The sequence below is a fragment of the Pistacia vera genome, unplaced genomic scaffold, assembly GCF_008641045.1.
Source record: "Pistacia vera cultivar Batoury unplaced genomic scaffold, PisVer_v2 Contig1193, whole genome shotgun sequence".
NCBI lineage: Eukaryota > Viridiplantae > Streptophyta > Magnoliopsida > Sapindales > Anacardiaceae > Pistacia > Pistacia vera.
Window position 1 is genome coordinate 60,809 of NW_022195241.1, and position 26,295 is coordinate 87,103.

The window sequence follows — 26,295 nt, forward strand, 5'->3', positions numbered from 1 at the left end:
CAAATCTCATAAATCAGTCACGTATAATTTTTAAGATTCTCTTAATATTTTATACATGCAAGTCATTGGTATCTAAAATCAAGCATCAAGTTAGATGCAAGCCGCCGAGTACTTGAAAAAGAGAACTGTTGAAGGAGCTGTATTCAGAATGAAATTAAGAGGAAAAAATGTAGTCATGAAGTGCGGCATGAATTGCCACTGAAGTCTACTTGACTGGATACGTCCAAAAGAAAGAAACAGTTCATGTGACAGAGATAAGAAGCGAGACTCTGATGTTGAAAATTGTAAGACACCTTTTGGAAGGATTACAAAGCAGATCACTGTGTCATGGATTCTGACTTCTCTTCTTTATCTCTCGATTCGTCATTCATCTTTATCTTCTTCCTCACATATCTCAGTTAGGCATGGCAATGGGGCGGGACGGGGATCTCATTTACCGTATCCATCCCTACTCTCAAAATCATTCTCTATTCTCGCCCCATCGGGAATGATAAGAATTCCCCTTCCCCGACCCCCAAAGGGATGTTGGAGGCCCGTCCCTGCCCCGTTAATTTTATATAAACATAAATTAATTTGAGTATTACCAAACACAATAGTTAATTCTCGTCCACATGATAAACACTTAAATTAATCGTTTAAACATAATTAATTATACATAAATATGGGTCAGGGTTTGTTCTTGTTTAATTGTTTAGGGTGGGGAAATTACGAAAATATGAGTTTATATAGGTAGAATAATTATGTAATTAGGTGAAATATAAGGGTATTAGTGAAAAGTAAATATATATATACATTTTTTTAATTTTATATATTATATACAGGGCGGGCCGGGGGAAAGGCATCACCCACCCCCGCCCCATCCCTGAGGACGGGGATTAAAACACCCCCCACCCCCGCCCTTATCCCCAAAAAAACCGGAGCTTCCCCGCCCCATATAGGGCATGGTGGGACGGGTCCCAGAAATCCCGGAGAACATTGCCATGCCTAATCTCAGTTTATCACCAACCAATTCCCTTTCTCAATTATATATAAAAAGAACACGATAATTATGTAGAATGTTTCGAACCAAAACAACAACAAATTCAAGTTTATTGATTATTGAAATACGTTTGCCACCATGCGATGGGCATATACAGTAAACTCACTGAGTTACAAAAAAGAAAACATCCACAGAAGAGATGATCTATATATAATAGTGAATAAATTACTGTAACCTACCTTCATCAAACTTCCATGGCCCCATTCACACTCCAAGAAATCCATCCATCTAAACGCATGTAAAGGCATCACACTATGCAATGTTTGGCTCAGCAGGTGACTGAAAACAATTGAAAGATAACAAAGTATTTTTTATGTTGAACTTTCAATCTTCAATCCAGACTGGCCAGAATGGCCAATACTTAAGATGATTGAATGCCAAAGTTGACCAGATTTGCAGGGCTGAGGAAAGGAAAATTAATTGTTGGATGGACATTGAATTTTAATATTTTTTTTGTAAACCCTGAAAAAGATTATGTAAATACATACCTAGAGGTCTTTGAGATACAAAAAAGCATGCTGCAATAACTATATAGCAGAGCAGAAGAACCAATCTTTCAAGTAATGAGAGCTCCCATCCTAATTAATTAAAGATATCATTATGATTAACTAGTGATAAATGTTGGGTGTAAAATCAAATTGAGAAGTTTGAATTATATTACCTGTAAAGTGAAAGTGTGGCGATAATTGATTAGAGCAAGAGCACCAGTCTCAAGGAGATTAAAGTTAAGATCCATCTTAATCCCATCATCCAAGCAACAACCACACACAATGGAACCTGATCGATTTCATAATGGGAAATGCTTAGAATCTTCGAAATTTTCAGTAAAAATGATTTAACTTATGTATGTATATTTTGAAAAAATTACCACAAACAAAGCAATCGAGTTGCAGAACCCAAAGCAACACCTAAGGTTATATCCTGCATTTGGGCACAGAATTGTTATTTAGCCAAATCATTGTTGATGAGAAGGGAGATGAAAATCAAGGCGTAATGTTACTCACCAACTTGTTTTAAAGGCAAATATGACGGCTCAGCATGCTCAGCTGCATTTTCCGACGATTGGTAGCAAGATGAGCTAATGAAAGTGACAGAAATCCCCAAGATTCTGAAGCATCCTGTAAACAATAGGACAAACACAATATCCAGTTAATTTTACTCTGGATTGACAATTTTCCAGCGTGTTAAAGGTCAATTATGTTTTAGAATATGTTCAGGAAAAGTAACACTTAAAAAGAATGGAATATCTAATATTTCAAAATAAAGAGTTTAGTTTACCAATGGTGCCACAACGTATTCGACAATAGAGCAATGACAGCAGTCACCAACCAGCCAGGCAAATCCACTCCAAAAACCCTATCACAGGCACTTCTTCTGCTCTCACATCGTCATCAACTTCCGAGTCCTGATCGATTTTTATGATCAATGGCTTAATTAATACACCAAGTAAAATTCCAAATGAAAATATTTTTATTGAAACAAGACTTTTCCATATAGTCTAGTTAATACAACCCTTCAAGAATTTACTCTCAGCTCAAACAATTGTCTGTGTGTCCACAATTGGAAAATAATGTAGACAAGATACGAAAATCAACATTACAATACTGGCGGTCTCCGACAACTGCCGTGTTGGGTCGCCGTGGAGAGCGGCTGAGGCACCGGAATATCTGAACAAAAGCGGTAGCATGTGGCACAACAATGCCAGCATAGCAGCAGTGTGTTAACATCAGCTGTCTCTGTTGAACAAAGCAAAAGAGTTGTAATAGAATTTTATTTAATTTTCTTTTGGGGATTTTAAGAAGATTTATAAGATGACAGAGGACGGAGCCACCACCATAAGTGTGACTGGGGGGCTCATGCATTCATGCACTAGAGGTGTATACGAGCTGAGCGAGTATCTGAACACTCGAGCTCGGTTCGTGATGAACAATGCGAGCTTGTTGAGCCGAGCGTTGATACTTAGGCTCGAGCTCGAGTCAGAGTATGGGTGGATACTCGAGCTTCGAGTTTATTGTGGAGAAGGGACTGTTTGTTCATTTTAAAAAACTTGAAAAAAAAGAGGTTACAAAAGTTACAATTTGGCCCTCAAGCACAATGGGCTCGCAAGCTATCAAACCGAGCTTCACCCTGATCGACACTCGACTCGATCCTAACGAGCCACTAAGCTCGACTCTAAGTCAATCGAGTCGAGCTCGAGCTTTTCACGAGCAAGCTCGAGTAGCCGCGAAATACTCGACTCGCTTTCATCCCTACTCATGCCCACACTGACCTTGTAAAATTTCTTATGTACTTGTCTCACAAACATCACTGATTTTACAACTATCAATATTAATTTTTTTTTTCTATTTTAAAATAGAAATATAAGTGATACTTCATGGTTATATATGATTAATTTTCTTTTTTTTTTTAAATAATTTTTTATCTTTTAATTTGCCCCCACTGAACCAAAAGTGGGCTCCATCAGAAGAGAGACTTTACCCTATCATATTTTTGTTCCCTTTTTGAGGTTGGCAATGCCTCCAAGAGAGAGAGAGAGAGGTACCAAGACACAGAAGAGATTCGAAAGAATGGAACCTAAAAGAGAATACTTCCACCACATCTATTTTGTTCAGCCATAGAGCAAAGATTGCTATGATGAGCTCCGTAGCATTCCACAAGTTGCATTAAGGAGTCCTCCCACTGCTAAAGTAAAACCCGAAGAGATAATCACATATTAATGAAGACAGTTAAGTGGGAAAGAGCACAAATTCTAAGTTTCGGTTCGTGCATTTAAAGCGCTTTCTTCTTTTGATAAGATTGTTTAAAGATTGATCAGATTCGGTATGGTGATACGCCATAAACTTTTGGAGAATAAGTTAGGAGAAAAGTTGAAAATGGTTTCGTACTTTTCTTTTGTTTAAACCATATTGTGCAGAATTGGAATCGATACCTCAATGCATGCAATCATTCCTTTAAATAATTTTTTTTATTACTGGTTTGACCCACCAGTCACGAATTGGCATCTGAAACCAATTAACAAAGACGAACTGTGAAGGTATTCGAGATTAAAACAGGCTATAGGGTAAACTGTTGCGTTTAGCTTTGTCGTTCTCTCATATAATCTTGATGTCCATGTGACATCCATTCTAAATACGGATTTGATTAGTCAGTTTGTCTTGTTAATTGGTTTTTCAGATGCCAAAATTCGTACGTATCTAACGATTTGGCATCAAAAATAAAGGTCATTTCGAATATTAAAATAAGGAGTGGCAAACTATGCCATTTATTCTTTGTCAGTTTCTCTTTATAATGCCCTTGTAGGAGAGAAAATCTAATCACAACTCCGGTACAGAAGGAAAACCATTTACTGTTGGACCAGTGTAGTAAGCAAGTTTGCCTGAGCCCAAAAAAAAAAAAAAATGAAGAAACTGAATCAGTCCCCATTCAATTAATAATAGAATCAGAACTATAAACACTTAAAAGAAAATAATTGATCTACTCGGAGTCTAGAAAGCGTAACACGTTTCGGCTAAAGGAGAAGCCTCCCAATAAGCTCAACCCGACAAAACCAGGGCTTTTTTGCAGAAAATCATAAGAAAAATGTTATTCAACACATGAAAATGTAAATGGTAACTGCAATTTTATAAGGTAACAGGCGTATAATGACATAAAATCTGTCTTTTTCTTTATTTTACGTTAAAAGCAATTAAACACGTGAAATTTATATATAAGCATGCAACTCACTCTTTCCAAAGCCATAACAATAGAGCAATATGAATGGGTAAGGGTATTAGCCGAAAGAGAACTGAAAGTTTCGTCCCCAAAAAGACCTCTTGAAGATTAGCAAGCGATTGTCTAAGGAAATTACAAGGAACTTTGGATACAAGCGTGAGATCAGACTTCTTCCTCAACGAAGAAGACGACATGTTGTGGGCAGTTCTGCCATGTCGATTCTCCTTGCTCAACCCTTTGAGGTTGCCACTCTCCAAGAGCCATTGTTCCTGTGAAGCCATTGTTGTTCGAAAAAAAACTTGAATAGCTATCACTATCAATAGAAATTCAGTAATAACGAAGGAGAAAGTTGTAATCTTCTATCTGTAATCTGTGTGTGGAAATTAGAGTGAGATTGATACTGTATAAATAGGAGTTCATTTTGTAACGCCCATAAGTATAGGCATCTTCCTGGAAGTTTCATTTTTTGGTTTAGTATCAGTAGGCAAGCCACGTGGCTAACATCAAGTATTTTATATATTTTTCAGATCATTATCGTAAGAGGAATGTTTGAGGTTTTTTTTAAAATAAAATAAAATCCTGAATAGATTGAAAATACTACCAGCAATTTAAGGTAAAATTATAAATCAAATTGTTTTATTTCCTTAAATCAAAAGTCCATGCATGAATTGATTTCCTTTTATCGAATTTGTTAACCAAAAATAGATTTTATTGTGTAATTTTCTTTGAATTATTTTAGTCAACAACTGTTGATTTATTGCGTGAAAAGATATTTGACTGCTCCTCCCCTCGTCATATATGGAATGAAAGTGATTTTTTTTTTTTTTTTAAAGATGATTCTGTACAATTCACGTAAATAAGAAGTGAAGAGTAAAAATAATAAATTATTTCCTCCAGCAGTCCAAGATTTTCAGAACTCTTATATGATAGGTCCAAATGGAAGGAGTAAGTTGTTCAGTCAATCGAAATAATGACTGGAGCTAGGTTTGTTGACGTGGAAAGAAAATTGAAAAAGAATTATTAGATTAATATTAAATCCGGAAAGTTGGGTTGGGGGAAAAATCACTATGGTTTATATATATATAATATTAATTTTTTTTTATAACGATACTCGATATAGAAATAACCTTTATATAATTATAAAAAAAAATTGGTCTCAACTTGAACTAGTTATAAATAAAAATAAATTTAATATTGTAATAAGTTATAATTTTTCTAGGTCCCATTTTAAGGAATTTGTCTCTACATAATAATAATTATATGTATATTACAAATAATATATGTTATGTTACATCAAAGGTTTAAGATGAAAAAAATATTTATATAAAGTTGTTTGGGACAATGATTTATGTTTTAGAGTTGTTACCACATATTTTATCTTGTGGGTATGTAATAAGTCATCAGCATATACACTTTCTTGTTGAAGCCAAAATATTTCTAGTTTCTCAAACATGGTTAGAGCTTCTTAACACGAAACTTTTGGTATTTTCGTACTATCATCCTTAGGATTATCTCTTTACTTTTCTTGTTTAATTCCAGTAATGAATTATTCTTCAGTTAAAGTATACATGACTTATTGCTCATTTAGATGATTGATGAAGACAAATGATTGATAAAGACATTAATATCCATTTGATTATAGTGAAGTTGTCAAATCCGATCACTCAATTTTGCCATGACTATTTGATATCCATTTTCGTTACTATCCTAATGCTACTAAAACAATAAATTAAAATCCTAATACTACTAAAACATTAATTATAAAATAAGAAATCAAAACAATAATTCTTGTAACTACACATCTATTAAGTTATAACCTCCTCATAATAATACATTTAGTTGGTCCCAACATTATGATTATAGAGATGTTCTACTGTATATAACTTAGGTCTAAACCCTAGTGGCAGTATCGTTGTTCTGATACCATGACAAGGTAGGTTAAGTCCAAACCCGATGATATCATCATCACTCTAATATCATGATAAGGTGGGTTGGGTCCACATAATCGTCACTCTAATACCATGATGTGGGTTTGCAACTCAGTAGCTTTTGAGAGAGAGTCCAATCACATATATCATAATAAAATTGCTTTGGATAAAACTCATTATCTCGTAAAAGAGGATGTCCAATCACATATATATACACTATAACAATCCACCAACCCATTGACTCGGTGCCGCAAGACAAATACTAATTCTACCACTGATTACTAAAATTTATTCGTATAAATGATATAATTAAACAAAAAAGAACATAAATTTATTTTGTGAATTTATGAATCATTGAATGCAATGAGTGGGAGCAAAATCTCAGTTTCTGAACGCATTAATGAACGTGTAGTCAAAAACTTTAATTACAGACCAGTATTCCTGTCAAGATATATATAATTGAAAGAAGAAAAAACAACAAAACTTGAAACTAATTATAGACTTGTCGTGTCTCGGTGTCGGTAAGCTGATTTTGGTCTGATGTTTATCGAATGAAATAATTGTAGCCAACCAGGGAAATCCACCCATTAAATTGAAGAAGCTTAAACCGTGAGAAAGTATTACACTCCAAACCTGCAAATGGAGAAAGCAACACCCTGAAAGAAGACCATGAAATCATTAGAACCATATATTTTGTTTTCATTGACTTGCCGTTCCGTGAGCTACTTCTACTCTTTAATTAACTGTTATGTCACCGTCAAAATACCTAGAAAAGAGACGTACATCTAACCGTACCAGCACACAGGAACTTTCCATGAAGCTTCTCTTAATAAGATTTGTTGATGTCAATGTGTTGTCTTAACTACTACAATCTGTGCGTTGTCAAAAGTTAACTTGGTTAGTATCTAGACTGAGTCATGTGAACCTAAGCATCCAGTAGATATACGATATAATAGATCAATCAAAGAGATTTTTCAACAAAATTTGACGTAAAACGTCTAGCAGATGAATTTCTAGAGAGGGTTGAACGTCAAAACCTCAAATGTACGACCCAAAAATCCTAAATGAGTACGTCAGCTTAAAACATATGTAAACTTTTAATTCGGAAGGATTTATAGGGTCCGTAAGATTTCAATGGAAAACTTGTTTCAAGCTTAAAGTCGTGACCAACAGGGTGGATGTCCCAGTTGGGGGTCATTTTCAAGAAGAAAATCCACTGTTTTGCTGGGTTTTAGGGCCGTTTAAGTTTTCTTCATGTGTTTTCTATTTTATTTAGAGTTCTTTCTTATTTTATAATTAATCAACAATGATGATTTCTTATTTTAATTAATTTTTTCATGCTTAATTAGAATTTTATTTCCTTGTTTAATTGAGAGTTTTGTTAGAGCTGGTTGTCACCACCCTATATAAACATATTATTCGTTTCTTTGAAGTTAAGCAATGATTTTTCAGATTTTCCTTCAAACTTTACAAATTAAGTTTACGTGATTGAGACTTATTTATCAACCCTACAGGCATAGTTGTATACTAGCCTTGTTTTTATGCTAACTCTGCATCAACTTTTCTCTTTTATTCCTCCACTTATACTCCTAATTAATCATCAGTCACAATTTCTCACTTAACATTAACAAAATTACAAATCGACCCAAAAGCTGAGTCTCCAGCCAACAATATTTCATTGATTAACTGTGTATAGCTAGCCAGCCAGCCAGCCATTTCTGTTATTGTGACAGAGCCACACACAGAGGCATAGATTCTTCAAAGATAAGTACACTGTGCACAAACTATACGTGTAAGACTCCCAGTTAGACACTTGAGAAAAGAGTTGGATTTTGGTTTTGGACGTAGCTAGGGTTTGCATGAAATTGTTAAAACAAGATACAACAGCTGCGTTTGGCATTTTAGTTCGCAAAGTGTCAAATGGGGAAGGTGAAGAGAAGTTTCGCATTTACATTTCTAAACTTTTAGCGGCCAGAAAAGCCAATGTAACTGCAGTATATATATAGTTTTGCCAAACCAAAGCAGCAGTCAAATTTTTTGATGAAATATCTGATACAAAGAGTTTATCTGTTTCACTTTCATGGGAATCCGAGGTCTGCTACAAAAAGATGCAGTTTTGTCTGGTAGAAACGTTAATCACAAAAGACTATACAGATTCAGGTAATTGTTCTTCAATATGTTTGTTTAGTTTTAAGTATATAGGATATAACACAATTACAGCATAGTTTTCATTATTAAACTTCTATAATCAAATATATAGAGTCTTCTCTTCTCTTTCATTTATAATTTTCATAATTTTAAAATGCGATCTAACATTTTCTATTCTATTTTTCTCTTGAAAAAGGGTGTTAACACAACATCCCACAAGAGGATTCGAACATGAGACTGTGTGTTTTAAGCACATATCGCAAGTTCTAATGCTCGCCCTATCACTTGAGCTACCCAATAATAGTAGTAGTTTTTTTTACTATTTGTTTCTGTCGACAAACAAACGTCCACATTTTATAACATGAGGAGTATGGTTTAAGATTGTTTACTCCAATTTTTCTGACTATTGAGTTTATTTGTTAATTGAGTATTTACTTCTTAGTAACATTTTCTTTTATATTCTCTCACTTTCTTTTCATCCAAACACTCATATTAAAATTAAATAAATAATATATTTTGGTTTTCTATATCCAACCAAAAATAAAAGAAAATTTATCATGATTTGCTGTGAGACATTTTATTAATAAGAGATAAAATAAATTTGGTAGACAAATACAAGTACAACATTATTAATGTAGTCGGTCCAGATTGTCTAATGAACATCAAACTAATGGCTTAAATTTAAGGCAAAAACAGAAACAGTAGTATGAGGTGTTGTCTTCATCAATATTAGCCAATCTTCAAGGGTCCTATAATGGCTTCACTCCAGTCCAGTCCAAAAATTGGTTCAGGTAGAGCAGCCACGGACCACCTACGTACATCTCCATGTGTATTCTAAGCCCTCGACACCTTCCACGAAATTTCGCCTTTGCAAAACTACAATACATCCCATCCGTTTCATTCTGATTATCATCTCATCTCCTCAATTTACGACAAGACAATTTCATTTCAAGATTTTGTGTGATAGCTTCTAAATCCTCATCTCTATCACAAAATAAATTCTTAAAAATTAGTAGTTCGGATATGTATGTAGAAATTCATCGATTCACTTTGAGTCACTTCCATTTATATGAAAGAGTTTGTACATTTACGTATTTGTGAAGTTAGAGGCAACCGTAGAAGAAAGGCTCGGGAAATTTCCCGCCCTTTCATTTTCCAAATTTTAGACAAATCAATACTTCGGACTTTGCATACATCACATGATTAAACAAATACATACGTAATTTGTATCATATTAAAAACTTCTCTTAAACTATAAATCCTCGGATCATATAGACTGTGACATTGGATGTATGTTAAGCTAGATTAATTTATCTTGTTGTTGACACTTCCATTTGAAAAGATCTTATTGATGCTTGATTTTGACACTAACGACTTACACATATAAAATGTTAAGATAGTCTTAGAAATTATATGTGATTGATTCATGAGATTTGAATATGGTGCTGAGATTATATATGTTTAGAGAAACATAAATAATATATAGACAAAAATGATTTTTATAGTGGTTCGGATGCTTAAAGCGCTATATCCACTGTTATTTTATATTTCTCTGACTATTTCCATGATATTGCCTGTAAGGTGGTACAAAGATAGAGAAATACTTTGTTTACAAGGGAAAAATAAGCTCTCATGTGTCTAACTCTCATATGCCCAGCCTTCTCTTTATGAAGGGAGGTGTCAATTATACACCTTTAAGGTCAATGTAATAAGTGTTTTGCAAATTGTCTTGACATACGAAGAGCTTTCATTCGTCCTTATCTTAAAATGAGATAAAGTAATATAAAATATCTTTAAGGGGTATAGGCTTGACAGTTAGTACACTTTGTCTTTTCGGTACTTGTTAAGCTGACATCAGCCTGATTTTTTAAGCAATATATCTTTGAGATTCTTGCGGTGGAAATGAAAATGTACATCAACTGGGTTGGCATAGCTATGAAGAAGCTAAGGGTATGTGAAATTTGAGGAATTTTCCTGGGATGAGAAAAATAGCATGTAGAGCCATACTTGTTTGTTCGATTATGTGCTACTGTTTGTGGAGTACCATATATGTGTGCGTTTTGGATTTTCAGAATCAGTTTGCATATCATTATTGGTCGATCTCAGTTAACCGTGAGTGGTCCAAATTTAGGACCACATATTCCACAAGTTGTTGGTTGAACTTCAAAATATTGAAGGGTACTTACGAAAGTTTCTACAATATCTATCATGTACACTAAAAGTTAAAGGGTGTTATAAAATTTGCAATAACCAAATTGCAGTAACTTGCCTTGGTAGTCACCGGTTGGGAGGTGGACTAAGGTGTACGGTCTCAAGTTTAAATCTCTTTGCTCCCAAGATTTAAGTAGTGATCATGGTAGTAATCTATAAGAATTAGTTGAGGTATGTGAAGATGTCTCAAACATGGTGATTAGTCCACGATATGCGATACGTATCTTACGATACAATTCGATACGGGTCGCTAACGATACGTATTAGAGAGTGTACTCAAACCTTCATAGGTGATATGTATCCTATCCATTCTTATCTTTAAAAATATCAATACAAATTGATAAGACTTTATAATTTAGGCGAAGGCCCAAAAAAAAAAAAATTCAAGTCAGGTTAAAATAGATTAGTTCGAATTCGGGTCACCCAACCCGATTCACTAAAACCCACCCAAATTTACTATTTTGCAAGGAGAAAGTGAAGAGGAAGATGTGTTGGCCATTTTGCATGATAATAATAACACAAGTGGAGAATAGATATTGGCATTGATTTTGGAAATTGTATAGATTCTTAATTTTGTGATAATTTAATTATGTAAGACCATATTTAAAGCCATAATATCACAAAATCGTTAATTAATCTTGGGATGACATTAATTTATTATTATTATTATTATTATTATATATATTATTATTATTATTTTTAAAAGTCGTATCCTACAATACAATATGATACAGGATTCGAAAAATTAAAGGTGCATTTGGCTCATTATTTCTATCCATATTCTCAATCTCTATTCTCAAATATTGTTTAGCACAATATTCCATAATATTACTATATTTTTTTAATCATTTTAGACCCCTTAAGTTTATTAATTTCACTAAATACCCCAAAAAAGCTTAAAAATTAACAAAAACACCCCCATCAACGCAGAATTGCCAATTCCGGCAACCACGTTGGTGGTAGCCGGAATCTATACGATGGCCTACACCACGACCATAAATGAGCGGTAGTTCATCGATCTGGCTGTCGTTGACCGCAAACGAAACCAAAGACAGTCAAATCTGAGCCATCGTTGACCGAAAACGAGGCCAAAGATGGACTTCTTTGGCTTTTCGGCCACTTCTGGTCGTGGATGGCCTTTTCAGACCAGATCCGTGGTGGACTGGCCGAAAAAGGCCATAGTGAGGCGTTATGACACAAATCCGATCGATCTGTGTCGTAACGCAATTTGCCAGCCATATTCTGACGGTGGTGGCGGAATCGGCACTACGGGTGGTGGGGTGTTTTTTGTCATTTTATATGTTGGGGTGTTTAATTAAATTAGCAAACCTAGGGGTTTTTTATTTAAATTTTTAAATTTTACTTCGTAATACTCCCTATTCAACATATCCAATATTATTCTCAAACTCTTATCCAAATAATAAACCAAACGCACCCTAACTTTTCAATACACGATATACGATTTGACAACCATGGTCCCAAACACCTGAAAGTTAATTCCTAAAATTTGAATTACTTGAAAGGGCCACATATATTATATATATATATATATATTACTCGTGCATCTTTGTAAATAAGATTGTCCATTAATTTAGAATGAATATCTTATGATCATCATACGAATCATGTGCATTTAAACTGTTCTCTGATACATAAATGATAAACAATGAACTTATGACCTGTGATGAAAATATGACAATAAGTTATTGCCCATTGTTTATCTGTCAGTAATATGACTACTGCCAAAAATATAGGCCAAGTAATATTCATCCATCGAGAGGGAAAATAAAAGTCATTCAGGATTGCCTGGATATAAAATGTTGAAAATTCAATTTTACAGTCTTTAAAGTTTAAACCCATTTTGCATACACCCTCACGGCTATATTATGAAGATACAAATTTCAGGACAAACTTCACAGGGGAAGAATTAAAGGTAGTTCTAGACTTTCATCTAATCTTTGAAAACCCCTTTTTCTAAATGATTATGAATTCCAGTCAACACACAACAGGAAGTTTCAGAAGCCGAAAAAGGAGTGCCATTGTTAGTTCTCAAAATCGAAATGTTGATTCAGTCAGCGAGTCATAGATCATAGCAGCTATCTTTCGCAATCGAAAAGCTGGTTCAACTGTCGTCTTTATCAGCTCATGTCACAGTTGTCTATAGGTTTATGCAATACACACGGGATCCCAAATGCTTCACCAAGACCAGCATTTTCGCAACCACAAGAAAAGTGACTCATCCTCCTTCCCAATTCTGCGTCTCCAGCTCATCAAAAATGCAGGATAGGGCAGCCCTGGCAATTTTACAGCAAGAAAGAGGTTAGGAAGAAGTAGTGCAATGATCAATCAGTTTCTAATTCTCGGGAATAAAATCAGAAAAAATAAATGTTAGCACATTACCATCATTCAGCTCATTCTCGTGAGAAGGTATGCTTTGTTATTTTTTGGCTTGTAAGATTTGAGGAGAAAGGAAAGAGATTTTATCAAGGTGGATATTTTACATCTACAAGCAACCATAAAAAAGAAACACGTTGATGCATTTTCAGGAGAGAAATTAAACAATGAAACTGAGGAATTCAAAAGAATAGTTTGAATCTGATGGGACACTACTATATTGATAAGAAAATCAGTTAAGCTTTGTCCAGAGTACACATGATAGTTATGCAGAAGCAGAAAAAGTAAATACTTACACAATAAAATATCACTTGCTATAACAAGGTCCCAATCTGGGGTCACAATTGGAAAAGCCTCTCCCCACGAATCTGGAAAAAACACAGCATGTTCTAGATCAATATATTAAACCAAAAGTCAATAAATGATAACAAATGGAAATACAATTAACAATCTTTTCATTCATCATTGCAAGCCCAAAACAAGAGTTGAAAATAAATCACTACTTGTATCTAGTAAGATAAAGGCATAGAAACGGCATTCTCCACTTCCAATTCCCAAACCATATGCAGTAAATAGGAAGCCATTACCACATAGGAGAAAAGAAACTCACGCTTTATATGAGGAAGGACAGGTGTAATTCCATTTGCCTTGCAGTTATGAGCAATGTTCTCTTCAATTTCCTGATCATCATAGTCAGACGTGGCGATGTCAAGATGCAATGCTTTTCTGAGAAAAATAGCCAAAGCTCCAGTGCCACTGCGATTGATTAAAAGAATAAATACCAGCGGTGTGCACAAACTATAGAGTAGATCGCCAATATATTAACGATGATCACAATATAAGGTGTTCAACTGGAAGCAAGAAAAAACAATCGATAGAAGAATTAAGCTTAAATAAAATCAATTCCCATTGTAAAATGCACAGAATGTCTCCACCAAAAACCATTTCCGTAAGCTTAAATCCCAAAGGAGCAATCTCAGGAAAACTAGGGCATTTCCTGAGACATTAAAACAAAACACTAATTGTGCTCACAAATTAATCTACTATAACATTCAACTAAAGCCGGAAGTATACCTGCCCAATTCAATGCAGCGGCGTCCTTCTATCCATGACCTGTGTTGAACTAACCATTCCGCAAATGCAAATGTTCCTGGCCAGAGTAAATTAGCATTCAGTTCGTGAAAAGAAAACTCCCGAATAAGTAACTCCTGTACAAAACCCAAAACAATTAAAAGCTGAGAAACATGAGACTACACTGCACCCTTAGAATTCAAACAAGCATTCATAACCTAGAACAAGATTGTTTATAAATCAACAAACTAAAAGACAATCAAACTAAAGCCAAGCATTCATTGAAATTAATATATCAACTATGATGAAGTGCAAAAATCATATAATCAAAGAAAAGTCTGAAGCATTACCATTTCAGGGAACTGGTGGGTCCTCTCCACAAAGTTCTGACAAGTCTCTGTGGTTTCCTCATCTGCAAATTGAAAGTAACAGTGATCATTAATTTTCTCTTTGTTACAGGTTATGAGCAGACAGCAGAGTAATGAGAATTATAGTAAAGTTAATAAAGAAAAAGAGTACCAGCAGATGAGTCATCGTCTTCAGCAAAGAGCGAGGATGGTGAGAACAGAGCTATGTCCATTTTATTTACTGTAAACCCGCCCTTTACTAACCTAACCATTAGAAGAGGCATCAAATGCGAGCGCAAGCGGCTAGGACGGGCCGGAAGGGGCCTTTTTGTGTTGTTAAGCCCATTTAGCCCATGTAGGTGAGGCCATTTTCTAAAACGGGCTACGTGACTCTAGCAGACATGATTGGCCGGGCTATTGTTGGAGTAACTAGTCAAGGGCCAGCGGACTGGGCCTATTAGTTACTTTTAGCCCAAATTCTAATGGGCTCTGCTACACAAGCCTCAATGGCTAATTTTTAACGTAATAAAATATAATTTTAATTATTTTAATATTAATGTTATTTATCCTACTTAGACATAGCTTTTGATAATTTGATGATATATCTTAAATTACCATTGAGAAAAAGTCAAAAGTACTCAAAGGCATAAGACTAAGGACATCTCCAACCCACGCCAAACGCCACGCCATTTTGGTATGGCATTACAGTGCTGCACCAAATTGGTGTAGCAATGTAGCGTCAATCATTTTTTTTTTTTTGTAAGTTAATTGAAATTAAAATTTACGTTAAAAATCACAACAAATTTGATTATTTGTATGTAATTTAATTGATTATATTATAATAATAAATTCATAATAATGATATAATTAAAAAATTGATGAAAAATAAAATAGAACTTTATTTAATACAAATGTTAAACTACAATAACTCCAAATAAAAAATTAATTCGGAAAATTAAATTACTATCAATATGAAATTTTACTTGGTGTTGTTGTTGTTGATTGTTTTTTTTTTTTTTTGTATCATTTATATAGATGTAATGTTTTCTATATTAAATGTAATGTTTATTGATTAAATAAATGCTTAATTTTATTAAATAGTATAATTTTTAAAATAATTATTATTTAATAAAAATATCATTCCAATATTTAATTAATATATACAAAAATAACGAATGAAATGGATTAATTGTTGATTATTACAATAAAAGAAAAAAAAGAATATTCTAAATAATTTTTTTTTTTTGGTGCAATATTTGATGTTGTAGATTAGAGATGAAATAGTATTTACATCCAAATTTGTACCAATTTAGTACAATTTACATGGTGTGAATGGGTTGGAAATGGTCTAAAGCAATCAAAAAAATCCAGGAAATATAATCTAACCCTAAATGAGCAAACACTTATAATAGTTTAATAATTCCGCCATTAGTCAGGCTAGGCCATACTACTTTAACCAACCGACTTTAAAAATTTTCAGTGGTTAGCTTGTATTGTATTTGTAGCACAGCGGGTTTATGTGAGACCATGATCTACGTGGCATATATCTTTTGAAGTAATGACGTGTTTGATTCTCAATGGAGTATTTTTTCTGGTTCAGATGCTAACGGATGTAGGTTAGGTTCTCCGTGGGTTGTCCTAGGCTGCGTTTGTTTCACACTTTAGTATTCCCAAAAAGTTAAAAAGTAAAATACCCAAAAAATCAGGGCTCCGTTTGGTTGCCAATTGTGAATACTACTTTTAGTATTCCCAAAAAGTTAAAACTAAAATACCCAAAAACTCACAATATTATTCAACTTTATTCAACATTTTTTAAACCCCCTAAATTTGTTAATTAAAATAATCCCCTAAATATTTTAATGGTTTGTTACAGCAACTCCGGCCACCCTCGGCGGGGTAGTGGCCGGCTGTCCGTATTTGACATTGGGTTGGGGGTGTTTTTGTTACTTTTAAGATTTATTATAGGGGGTGTTTGTAAAGAAACAAATATAGGGGTATTTTATAATTTATAAATCCTACATCGTAATACCCGCCAATTCAACTTTTTTTTTACTTTTTTCAAAAAACTTTTCCCAAAAACACTCAATTGTGAACCAAACGGAGCCAGATTTTGGGAATACTACTCCCATATTATTCAACTTTTTTTAAACCCCTTAAATTTAATAATTTAATTAAATACCCCTAAATATTTTTTTTTAAATTACAAAAAACACCCAATAATCCACATTTACCAGATTCGACCACCACCAACGGAAAATGGCCAGATCTGGTAGAATGGCGCACTACGGCTGAATCTGGCCGGCAGTGCGCCGATCTAGCCTTTTCGGCCAGATCCACGGTGGATCTGGCCGGAAAAGGCCAGATCTAAGGCCAAAGATCTGGCCGTTGACGGCCAGATTGGCCGTAACACTCGGTCACGACGGCCACAAAACGGTCATCGTTGACCATCAACGACGACCGTTTTTTGGCCGTCGTTGAGAGCAAATACGGCAGATTGGCCGTTGACGGCCAGATCTGACCGTAGATCTGGCCTTTTCTGGAAAAGGCCATAGCGACGCATGACCGGCAAGATCAACACGGTCATGCGCCCATACGGCCACTCCGGCCACCCTCGGTGGTGGTCGCCAGCTGGGGGTGTTGAGGGTGGGTTAGGGGTATTTTTGTAACTTTTAATGTTTATTATAGGGGGATTTTGAAAAAAACAAACATAAAGGGTATTTTATTAATTTATAAAATTTACCTGTAATACTCGTCCAATTTAACTTTTTTAACTTTTTCAAAAAAAATTTCCCAAAACCTTCAAATTTTGAACCAAACGCAGCCCTAGTATTTACTGGGAATATTCTTACAAGTTGAGATGCTGTAGTGCACATGAGGTGTTAGGCTAGAATTTTGAAGTCGGTTAATGAAGCTGTCCACTGCAATAATGCCACGTAGCATTAATGTTTGGTAGATGATAGCCAAGTCTTGATAGATTTTTCATTTACAGTATCATCCCAGTAAATTATAAAAAAGAAATACATAATTTAATAATTTAATAATAGTTTAGTAATGCCACGTGGCGATTATGCAGCATCCAATCCACCGACCATCACTTTATTACGTTTTTTTTTTTTCTTAATATCTTTTAAGAAAATTTGATTCATTGGATACGGACGCACTATAAGTTGGTATACAAATTTAGGTTAAGCTTAAATTTGCCTAATTAAAAAGCTAATAATTCCACGCATCTAATCCACCGACCAATTAACGATGGATTAGCCAAGTGATAAGGCTTAGGTTAATAGGTTAGGTTCGAATCAGAAGAACAATTGTTAATATATGGTCACGACTCACGGATCAAAAAACTTATCCTGTTTCAGAACTCTTGTTAAGGATCGAAGGACTAGTTAAGGTGTGCGTAAAATGATCCAAATACTATTTCATAATTAAAAAAAAAATAATCACCTCCATCACATCTTTTAGAGAGATTTTGATTTATTGGATATGCAATATAAGTTGGCATAAAATTTAGGTTAACATACTTTCACTATTTTACTTGTATCAATCTTTTTTAATTTAAAAAAAAAATGAACCAATATTATTAATTAAAAAATTTCTAAAAAGTTTTATATAAATTTTAAGACAGACGGTCACGTGACCTTAAGCGGGTAGCAAAAACCCTAGCTTAACATTTACGCTAAAAAATTTCTATAAATTTTACACAAGGCTCTCTGGACTCTTGCTATAATCTTTGTCAGTTTTCTTCTCTTCTTTACAATCTCACCAAGATAAGGACTGACAGGTCAGTAGTGTGTTTTTTTTTTTTTTTTTTTTGTCTTTTCTTTTTAAATCATCTTCTCCTATCAATGGTGTTGACTCCTTCAATGGTTCTATGAGATTGTTTTAAAAAAAAAAAAATAAACAATCCAGAAATGCCGTTTCGATTCTTTGCGGCAGTGCGGCAGTCAATATCTATTCTAAACCAACCCTTTCGACTGGGCAAATTTCTTCGTATTAAGATATGATTGTTGCTTACTGTATATTTTTATGTAGATTTTCATACCACTTAAAGACTTTTCAGTCTGGCTATAACAGAAGCTTTTGTTGATTTGCGATTTTGCTAACAAAAGCTAAGATCTTCGATTTCAATAATCGTATGGAACTCAAGAAGCATTATATTTTCAGAGCAGCTAGAGAAGAGAATTTCATTGCTTTATGTTGGTTATAAGAATAGATTTGCCCTACTGTTTCAGGGTCTTACAGGCAGATTGGAAGCGAAGAAGGAAAGCTAGGATTAAGGTAAGGATCGAACTAGATCTGAGTTATATTAATTAGTTAAGATTCAGTTTAGTCATTGAATCAGGACTTATTAATAGTGTTAAATTTGTATTTATTAACTCTTTACTTACGGTAGCTTTGTTCATACAGATGCCAGCACTCAAGCATCTGCTTCCAATCTCAACGATGAACGACAAGCCGCATCTCGGTGGAGAAAGCACCACTGATTCCATAGGCAATGGTCGCTGGAAGAGATTCAAGGAATTTACATTCATTGCTGAGGTAATCTCGATTCAATCCTTGTTAAAATTTCAAAATTAATTAGCAGTACAGTTTGTTTGTCAAAAAACAATGTTTGATTCGATTCTTTCATTTGCTATGTTTGTGATTATTAGGTTCACTTCTCTTATTTTTTGTTGATTCTCTAGCATTTAATCAGTTTTATTATAATTATTTCTTGTAAACTGTTTTTTTTTTTTTTTAGGTAAATAAGCTTTCATGAGAAAAGAGAAAGAATGTACAAAAAGCCTATAAAAGGCGGCCAGCCTACTCAGGACAATCCCCTGGTTTAAGACCCAACAAAATAGCCTATACAAGACTATGTATATACACAAAATTTGTTCCTACCTCAGGACAGGCCTCGGGTTAGGAACAAAACAAAAAAAAAGCTAGAAGAAAATGCCCAAATAGGCGACAAAAACCAAACCAACCACCTTTCCTTGAATCGAAAATGGCAAAGACTAAAAATGGCAGAAAAAACCATCTCCCCAAAGCATGAAAACCTCCCTACATTGTGGATGGTTAGTGCATCTTTACACTCCCCTCCAAACAGCCTATTGTTTCTCTCCCTCCAAATCCAATAGATAGTGGCATTAAAACACAACTTCACTAAAAAATGTGTGAGCTTATCTCTCTTCCAATTTAAGGATTAGCCATGAATATAACCATTCCATGGCACCGCCCTATAGCCCATAGAGCTAATGGCAAGGATGCGGCTCCAAATAGACTTGGAGAAAGGGCAAGAGAAAAAGAGATGATCCAAGGTTTCTTGGGCCGATTTGCAAAAACAACAAAGAGAGTTTTGCGAATTACCGTATCTCTCAAGCTTATCCTTTGTAAACTTTTGAAGTAAGTTACTCTTGAACTTAATTCGTTCATTAAAATATATTTCATCTGCTATGTTTATCTTTAGGTTAAATTCCCTTATATTTTGTATGGTTGATTCTGATTTCTTTAGCATTTAGTTTGATTATGATTGTTTATAAATCAAAGGCTACTGATTTTTTTTTGAGCGTTGTGTAGGAATTTTCTTTGTGAACTTGAAGTAAGGATTACTCTCAACTTTGATTTGATTATTTATTTAAATATATTTCATTTGCTGTGCTTATCTCGAGGCTAACTTCTCTTACATTTTGTGTGATTGATTATTGATTTATAATTATTTATTAGTCAAAGACAACTTATATGTATAATATATTGTTTGGAAAATTATTGTGCTGGAGTGTATGTTTATCACATGTTGTAGGTTTTTGATGGGACAAAGAATGTTGAGAAAACATCCCGAGACTGTGGGGATGTTGAATTAGGTGGAAATGGTGTTGAGGAAACATCCCGAGAGGATGGGGATGTTGAATTAGGTGGAAATGGTGTTGAGAAAACATCCCGAGAGGATGGGGATGTTGAAGTACGTGGAAATGGTGTTGAGAAAACATCCGGAGAGGATGGGGATGTTGAATTAGGTGAAAAAGGCAGTGGCACTCCTGCGGCAAACCATGGAAAATATAGCCCTTCTAAACTCCTGGTAAGTTATAAAGATATAAGTTTCATTGTCTTAATTATAAGGATATTCATTATTAACTTAATAATTTCCTTGTTTTTTCCTTGTAGTTTTGGTTAAAATGGAGCTTTTATATCTTCAACTTTTTGTTGGTGCTTTTCGTGCTTGTACTGGATTTGATCTCCCCTGAGAATAACACCACTTATGATCTAGTGGGTGTGGTGGCATCTTCGTTCACATTGGTTTTTGGCATCATTGAACTTGTTTTGCGGGCTAAAAAGGAACAAGTAACATGGAGGAAAAAGGGCAAGATTTATTGGTTTTATGATGGGAATGATATGCCTTTTGGTACTTCGGCAGACATAATTGGATTGGTTTGCAGCAGCCTTGAGTTTATTATGGAGACAGTTACTCGTTTTGCTGAAGATAAAGTTAAAGATAAACCTATCTACGCAAAGTTCTTCCCCGTCATCTTCGCCTTTTTCCTGTTGGTCACTAAATGTTTGGAAGAGATTTGTGCAGACTAGAAGTTTGAAGGCGGTTATAATATTTAGGTGATGTTTGTGTTTCCTGTTTATCAAATATGCCAGAGTCAAGTTCTGCAGTTCAAGTTCATAGAGTTAGGTTGCATTTGTTAATTTGACATTATACTGTTTAGTTTTTGTAACATTATTTAGTCTTATTGATGTACATGTTTGGCATGTAATTAATTGTAACATTACTTGTGATTTGTTTTGTTATTTATTTACTTTACATAATATATCAAGATTTAAGACTTATCACAATTAATCAGATTTCAACTTAAAAATAGATGATACCTTACTCCTGCCTTCCACATCATCTTTCATCTTTGACTAGCTAGATGTCTTCAATTTCTCTTCTGCAAATCTTCGCCATCAATCCTTTACTTTATTTAGCTCCTCGACCTGGAACTCGAACGCCCTTCATGCAATTGCAGTTACAGAATAATAGCTATGCCATCATGTAAAGGAAAAGTCATAATGGGAAAGGGAAGGATATGTATCCAAATAACCTTTGCCCCCTCTCCTCAGATTACCTAAGGGGATTTTACAGATATCTACAACCGGTGCTGAAAAATTAAGTGAAAGGAAATTTAACTTACCCGAGGAAATTACTTACTTCGCTATTTGTAGAAGATGCATGAAGATGAAGAAGAATAGCTCCACCATTACAAACCGATAGGAGAATTGGAGTTTCCCTTTTGGAGATGAAGGAAAGAGATTGCCAACGATTCAATGATACAGAAAAGTTTAACATCAAAAGCTATCCAAATTCCAAAGAATTATTTTGTTTGAAAAAAAAAGGAAAAGATATGTCCAACGTCTCAGTCACCAATGCAAACTAAAGACATCATCAATGATAAAAAATACCATTAAAAGAACCAATTACACGGGCTATTTTTTTGCGTTGGTAGGCCGATTCAGCCCGTGTAGGTGATGCCATTTTCTAAACGGGCTACGATGGCTATAGCAGACTACGATTGGGCCCGGGCTATTGTTGGAGTAAGGAATCAACGGGCCAGTGGACTGGGCCTATTAGTTAACTTTTTAAGCCCAAATATTTAATGGGCTCCGCTACACAAGCCTGAATGGCTAAGGGAAAAAGTCAAAACTCAAAAGTACTCAAAGGCGTATGACCAAAGCAAACAAAAACCCAGCAAATAATTAATTTAACCCTTATCTTAATACCACCGCCTAATTACAAAACAAGATACCAAGTCAACCACGTAGATGTATATTAGGCGTCGATCTACGAAATAATCGTTAACTCATAACCGTCCATCTCTCTAACTGCCTGACAGAAATCACTATATAAAATCCTTTGTTTTCGTTTATAACTCGGCCATCTTAAAGTTTTCCTCTCTCTGTCTCTTCGGATTCGATCTTCATGGCTTGTTCTTCCAGGAGTACGGCTTCTTCGTTCTTATCCAGAAGTAATCGTCATCTCGAGATTGAATTCATAATCCCTTGTGTTTCTGACCAGGTTCTGGGTTTATGATTTTCAATCAAAGTTGGTTAATTTAAAGATCTTTAATTCTCTAATTCTTGCACAGAGGTGGTGAAAAATGAATCAGTCCCCATTCTAATTACATAATAAGATAATCAGAAATTAACAGTTAACAAGAAAATAATTGACTTACTCGGTCAGAAAGCTAACACGTTCGGCTAAAGGAGTAAGTCCCAATAAGCTCAACCCGAAAACCCAGGGCTGTTTGCAGAAAATCATAAGAAAAATGTTATTCAAACCATGAAATGTAAATGGTAACTGCAATTTTATAAGGTAACATGATAGGTCCCAAATGCAGAGAATAAAATCATCAGATACTTTGTCTTCTCTTCGGGAGAGAAGTGTACCACAATTTGCATAGAAATAATTACTTTTCTTTCACTGATAAGTTTCGGCTGCTTAAATAAGCAAAGCCACTTACACTAAAACTGAAATAAAAAGGAAACTACAAGCTAATAACTGAACTACTAATAACTGAACTACACCCCTCGTAAAACAGAGCATGCAAGCAAGCTAATAACTGAACTACCCCACGTAAAACAGAGCATGCAAGCCACGTTCTTCATGTCCCAGCTCATCCCAACGTCGTGGCCTATCAATTCTCCCCCCATCAAGTGGATCCTTGTCCTCAAGGTCCACAACTGGAAATATTTCCAGCTTTTTTGTCTAGCCATTTTCTGGTGGACCTGGACCCGTTTGAAGGTTGTTTGCTGCTAGTATGGGTGCAGCTTCAAAAGTACCATCTTGCCTTTTTTGAACGACACATCCCCCTTGAGTTGGTTGCTCTCCGGTGACATCTTCACAAATTATGTTGCCGCTGCCATCGTGTTTTTCCAACATCAGTAGTCGTGGCCCTTGACACTGGTGACCTGTAGTAAAATGCTCATTACAATTAAAACATAGACCTTGAGCTCGCCTCTGCTGCATTTCATCCCAAGTTAGTCGCCGAACAGGAGCTGCATGTGGGGCTGGCGGAAGAGCTAATGGGACTCTCACTGGTGGTGGAGGATGTACACACATCCCTTGTCTCGATAGTTGATCATTTTTCATTCGCGCTAAGCTGATAGCCTCCTTTAATGTCTGAGGCTTAAACATTCGGATACCATCCGAAATGTCCGTTTTTAAGCCACCCATAAATGTTCCCACAAGAGTTCTCTGCGTCCAACCTCGTACGCGATTGCCCAAGCGCTCGAATTCCTGCTGATAATCATGCAATGACCCATCCTGACGTATCCTTGAAAGGGCTTCATCAAAATCCTCACACTCCGACGGCCCAAAGCGTGCCCAGAGCTCGTCTTCAAAATCTGCCCATGAGAGTGCGCGTCCTTCTTCTTGGAACGTCTTACGAATCCACTGCCACCATTGGTTGGCCTCTCCTTCCAAATGGTAAGAGGCTAAGGAAACTTTCTGGGTTTCGGGAGTATTTTGGAATTCAAAAAATTGGTTCACACGGTTGAACCACTCCGTCGGGTCATCTCCGGAGAATCTCGAAAATTTAAGTTTCGCTGTCTTGGAGGAGACAACAAGCCGTCCCCTATCGTGGCCTTCACGGTGTTGGTTGCCATGGTTTGGAGGCTCCTGGTTTGCAAGTAGTACATCAGAGAGACGGTTAAGAGTTTCTTCCAAATGCCGCAGCCTATCCGCCATGCCGAGCTCCATCTGGTGTAGCCCATCTTGCACTTCACCGAGCCTAACCTCTAACTGTTCAATACGCTCTTTATTGGTTCTCAAAATAACCTGCTCTGATACCAATGATAGGTCCCAAATGCAGAGAATAAAATGATCAGATACTTTGTCTTCTCTTCAGGTGAGAAGTGTACCGCAATTTGCATAGAAATAATTACTTTTCTTTCACTGATAAGTTTCGGCTGCTTAAATAAGCAAAGCCACTTACACTAAAACTGAAATAAAAAGGAAACTACAAGCTAATAACTGAACTACACCCCACGTAAAACAGAGCATGCAAGCAAGCTAATAACTGAACTACCCCACGTAAAACAGAGCATGCAAGCCACGTTCTTCATGTCCCAGCTCATCCCAACGTCGTGGCCTATCATAACAGGCGTATAAATGACATAAAATTCCTGTCTTTTTCTTTATTTTACGTTAAAAAGCAATTAAACAGTGAATTTATATATAAGGCATGCACTCACTCTTCCAAAGCCATAACAGTGAGCGATAATGGCTAATGGTATAGCCGGAAAGAGAACTGAAAGTTTCGTCCCCAAAAAGACCTCTTGAAGATTAGCAAGCGATTGTCTAAGGAAATTACAAGGAACTTTGGATACAAGCGTGAGATCAGACTTCTTCCTCAACGAAGAAGACGACATGTTGTGGGCAGTTCTGCCATGTCGATTCTCCTTGCTCAACCCTTTGAGGTTGCCATTCTCCAAGAGCCATTGTTCCTGTGAAGCCATTGTTGTTCGAAACAAAACTTGAATAGCTATCACTATCAATAGAAATTCAGTAATAACGAAGGAGAAAGTTGTAATCTTCAATCTGTGTGCGGAAATTAGAGTGAGATTGATACTGTATAAATAGCCATAGGAGTTCATTTTGTAACGCCATGAGTAGGGGCACCTTCCTGGAAGTTTCAGTTTTTTCGTTTGGTATTAGTAGGCAAGCCACGTGGCTATCATCAGGTATTTTATATATTTTTCAGATCATTATTGTAAGAGGAATGTTTGGATTCTTTTAAAAATAAAATAAAATCCTGAATAGATTGAAAATACTACCAGCGATTTAAGGTAAAATTATAAATCAAATTATTTTATTTCCTTAAATAAAAAGTCCATCCATGAATTGATTTCCTTTTATCGAATTTGTTAAAAAAAATAGATTTTATTGTGTAATTTTCTTTGAATTATTTTAGTCAACAACTGTTGATTTACTGCGTGAAAAGATATTTGACTGCTCCTCTCCTCGTCATATATAGAATGAAAGTGATTTCATTTTTTATTTTTTAATGATGATTCCGTACAATTCACGTATTTATTATTTCCTCCCGCAGTCAAAGATTTTTAAAACTCTAACATAATACGTCCAAATGGACGGAGTAAGTTGTTTGGTCAATCGAAATAATGACTGCAGCTGGGTTTGTTGACGTGAAAAGAAAATTAAAAAAGAATTATTTGATTAATATTAAATCTGGAAAGGTAAGTTTGGGGAAAACTCACTATGGCGTATTTTATATATACACTAAAATCGTTTTATAGTCGTAATAGTGAGATTAATTAATTTTATTATTATAAAAAGGTTATAATTTAATAGAGGTGTAGTTACAAAAATTTTTTATTTTATAATTTATATACAATATTAGAATTTCTATTCATGTTTTAATAGTCGTAATTGTGAGACTAATTAATTTTATTACTTTAAAGA

At 35.1% G+C, this 26,295-nt stretch overlaps 1 protein-coding gene, 1 long non-coding RNA gene and 1 pseudogene across 2 annotated transcripts; 1 reads left to right on the forward strand and 2 right to left on the reverse strand.

Annotated features, from left to right (window-relative positions):
• Window positions 1-90: 90 nt before the first annotated feature.
• Window positions 91-25,411, reverse strand: LOC116111845 (annotated as a pseudogene).
• Window positions 13,234-15,099, reverse strand: LOC116111768 (electron transfer flavoprotein beta subunit lysine methyltransferase-like). The gene is made up of 6 exons (XM_031397915.1): window positions 15,022-15,099; window positions 14,853-14,914; window positions 14,506-14,639; window positions 14,042-14,187; window positions 13,728-13,799; window positions 13,234-13,331 (listed from the first exon to the last, which is right to left on the reverse strand). The coding sequence occupies exons 1-6, from the start codon at window positions 15,080-15,082 to the stop codon at window positions 13,234-13,236; spliced, it is 573 nt and encodes a 190-aa protein (XP_031253775.1). The 5' UTR covers window positions 15,083-15,099.
• Window positions 18,554-21,576, forward strand: LOC116111840. The gene is made up of 5 exons (XR_004125126.1): window positions 18,554-18,633; window positions 19,085-19,130; window positions 19,260-19,391; window positions 19,594-20,910; window positions 20,997-21,576. It is a non-coding gene; the product is annotated as an uncharacterized LOC116111840 (long non-coding RNA).
• Window positions 25,412-26,295: the final 884 nt, after the last annotated feature.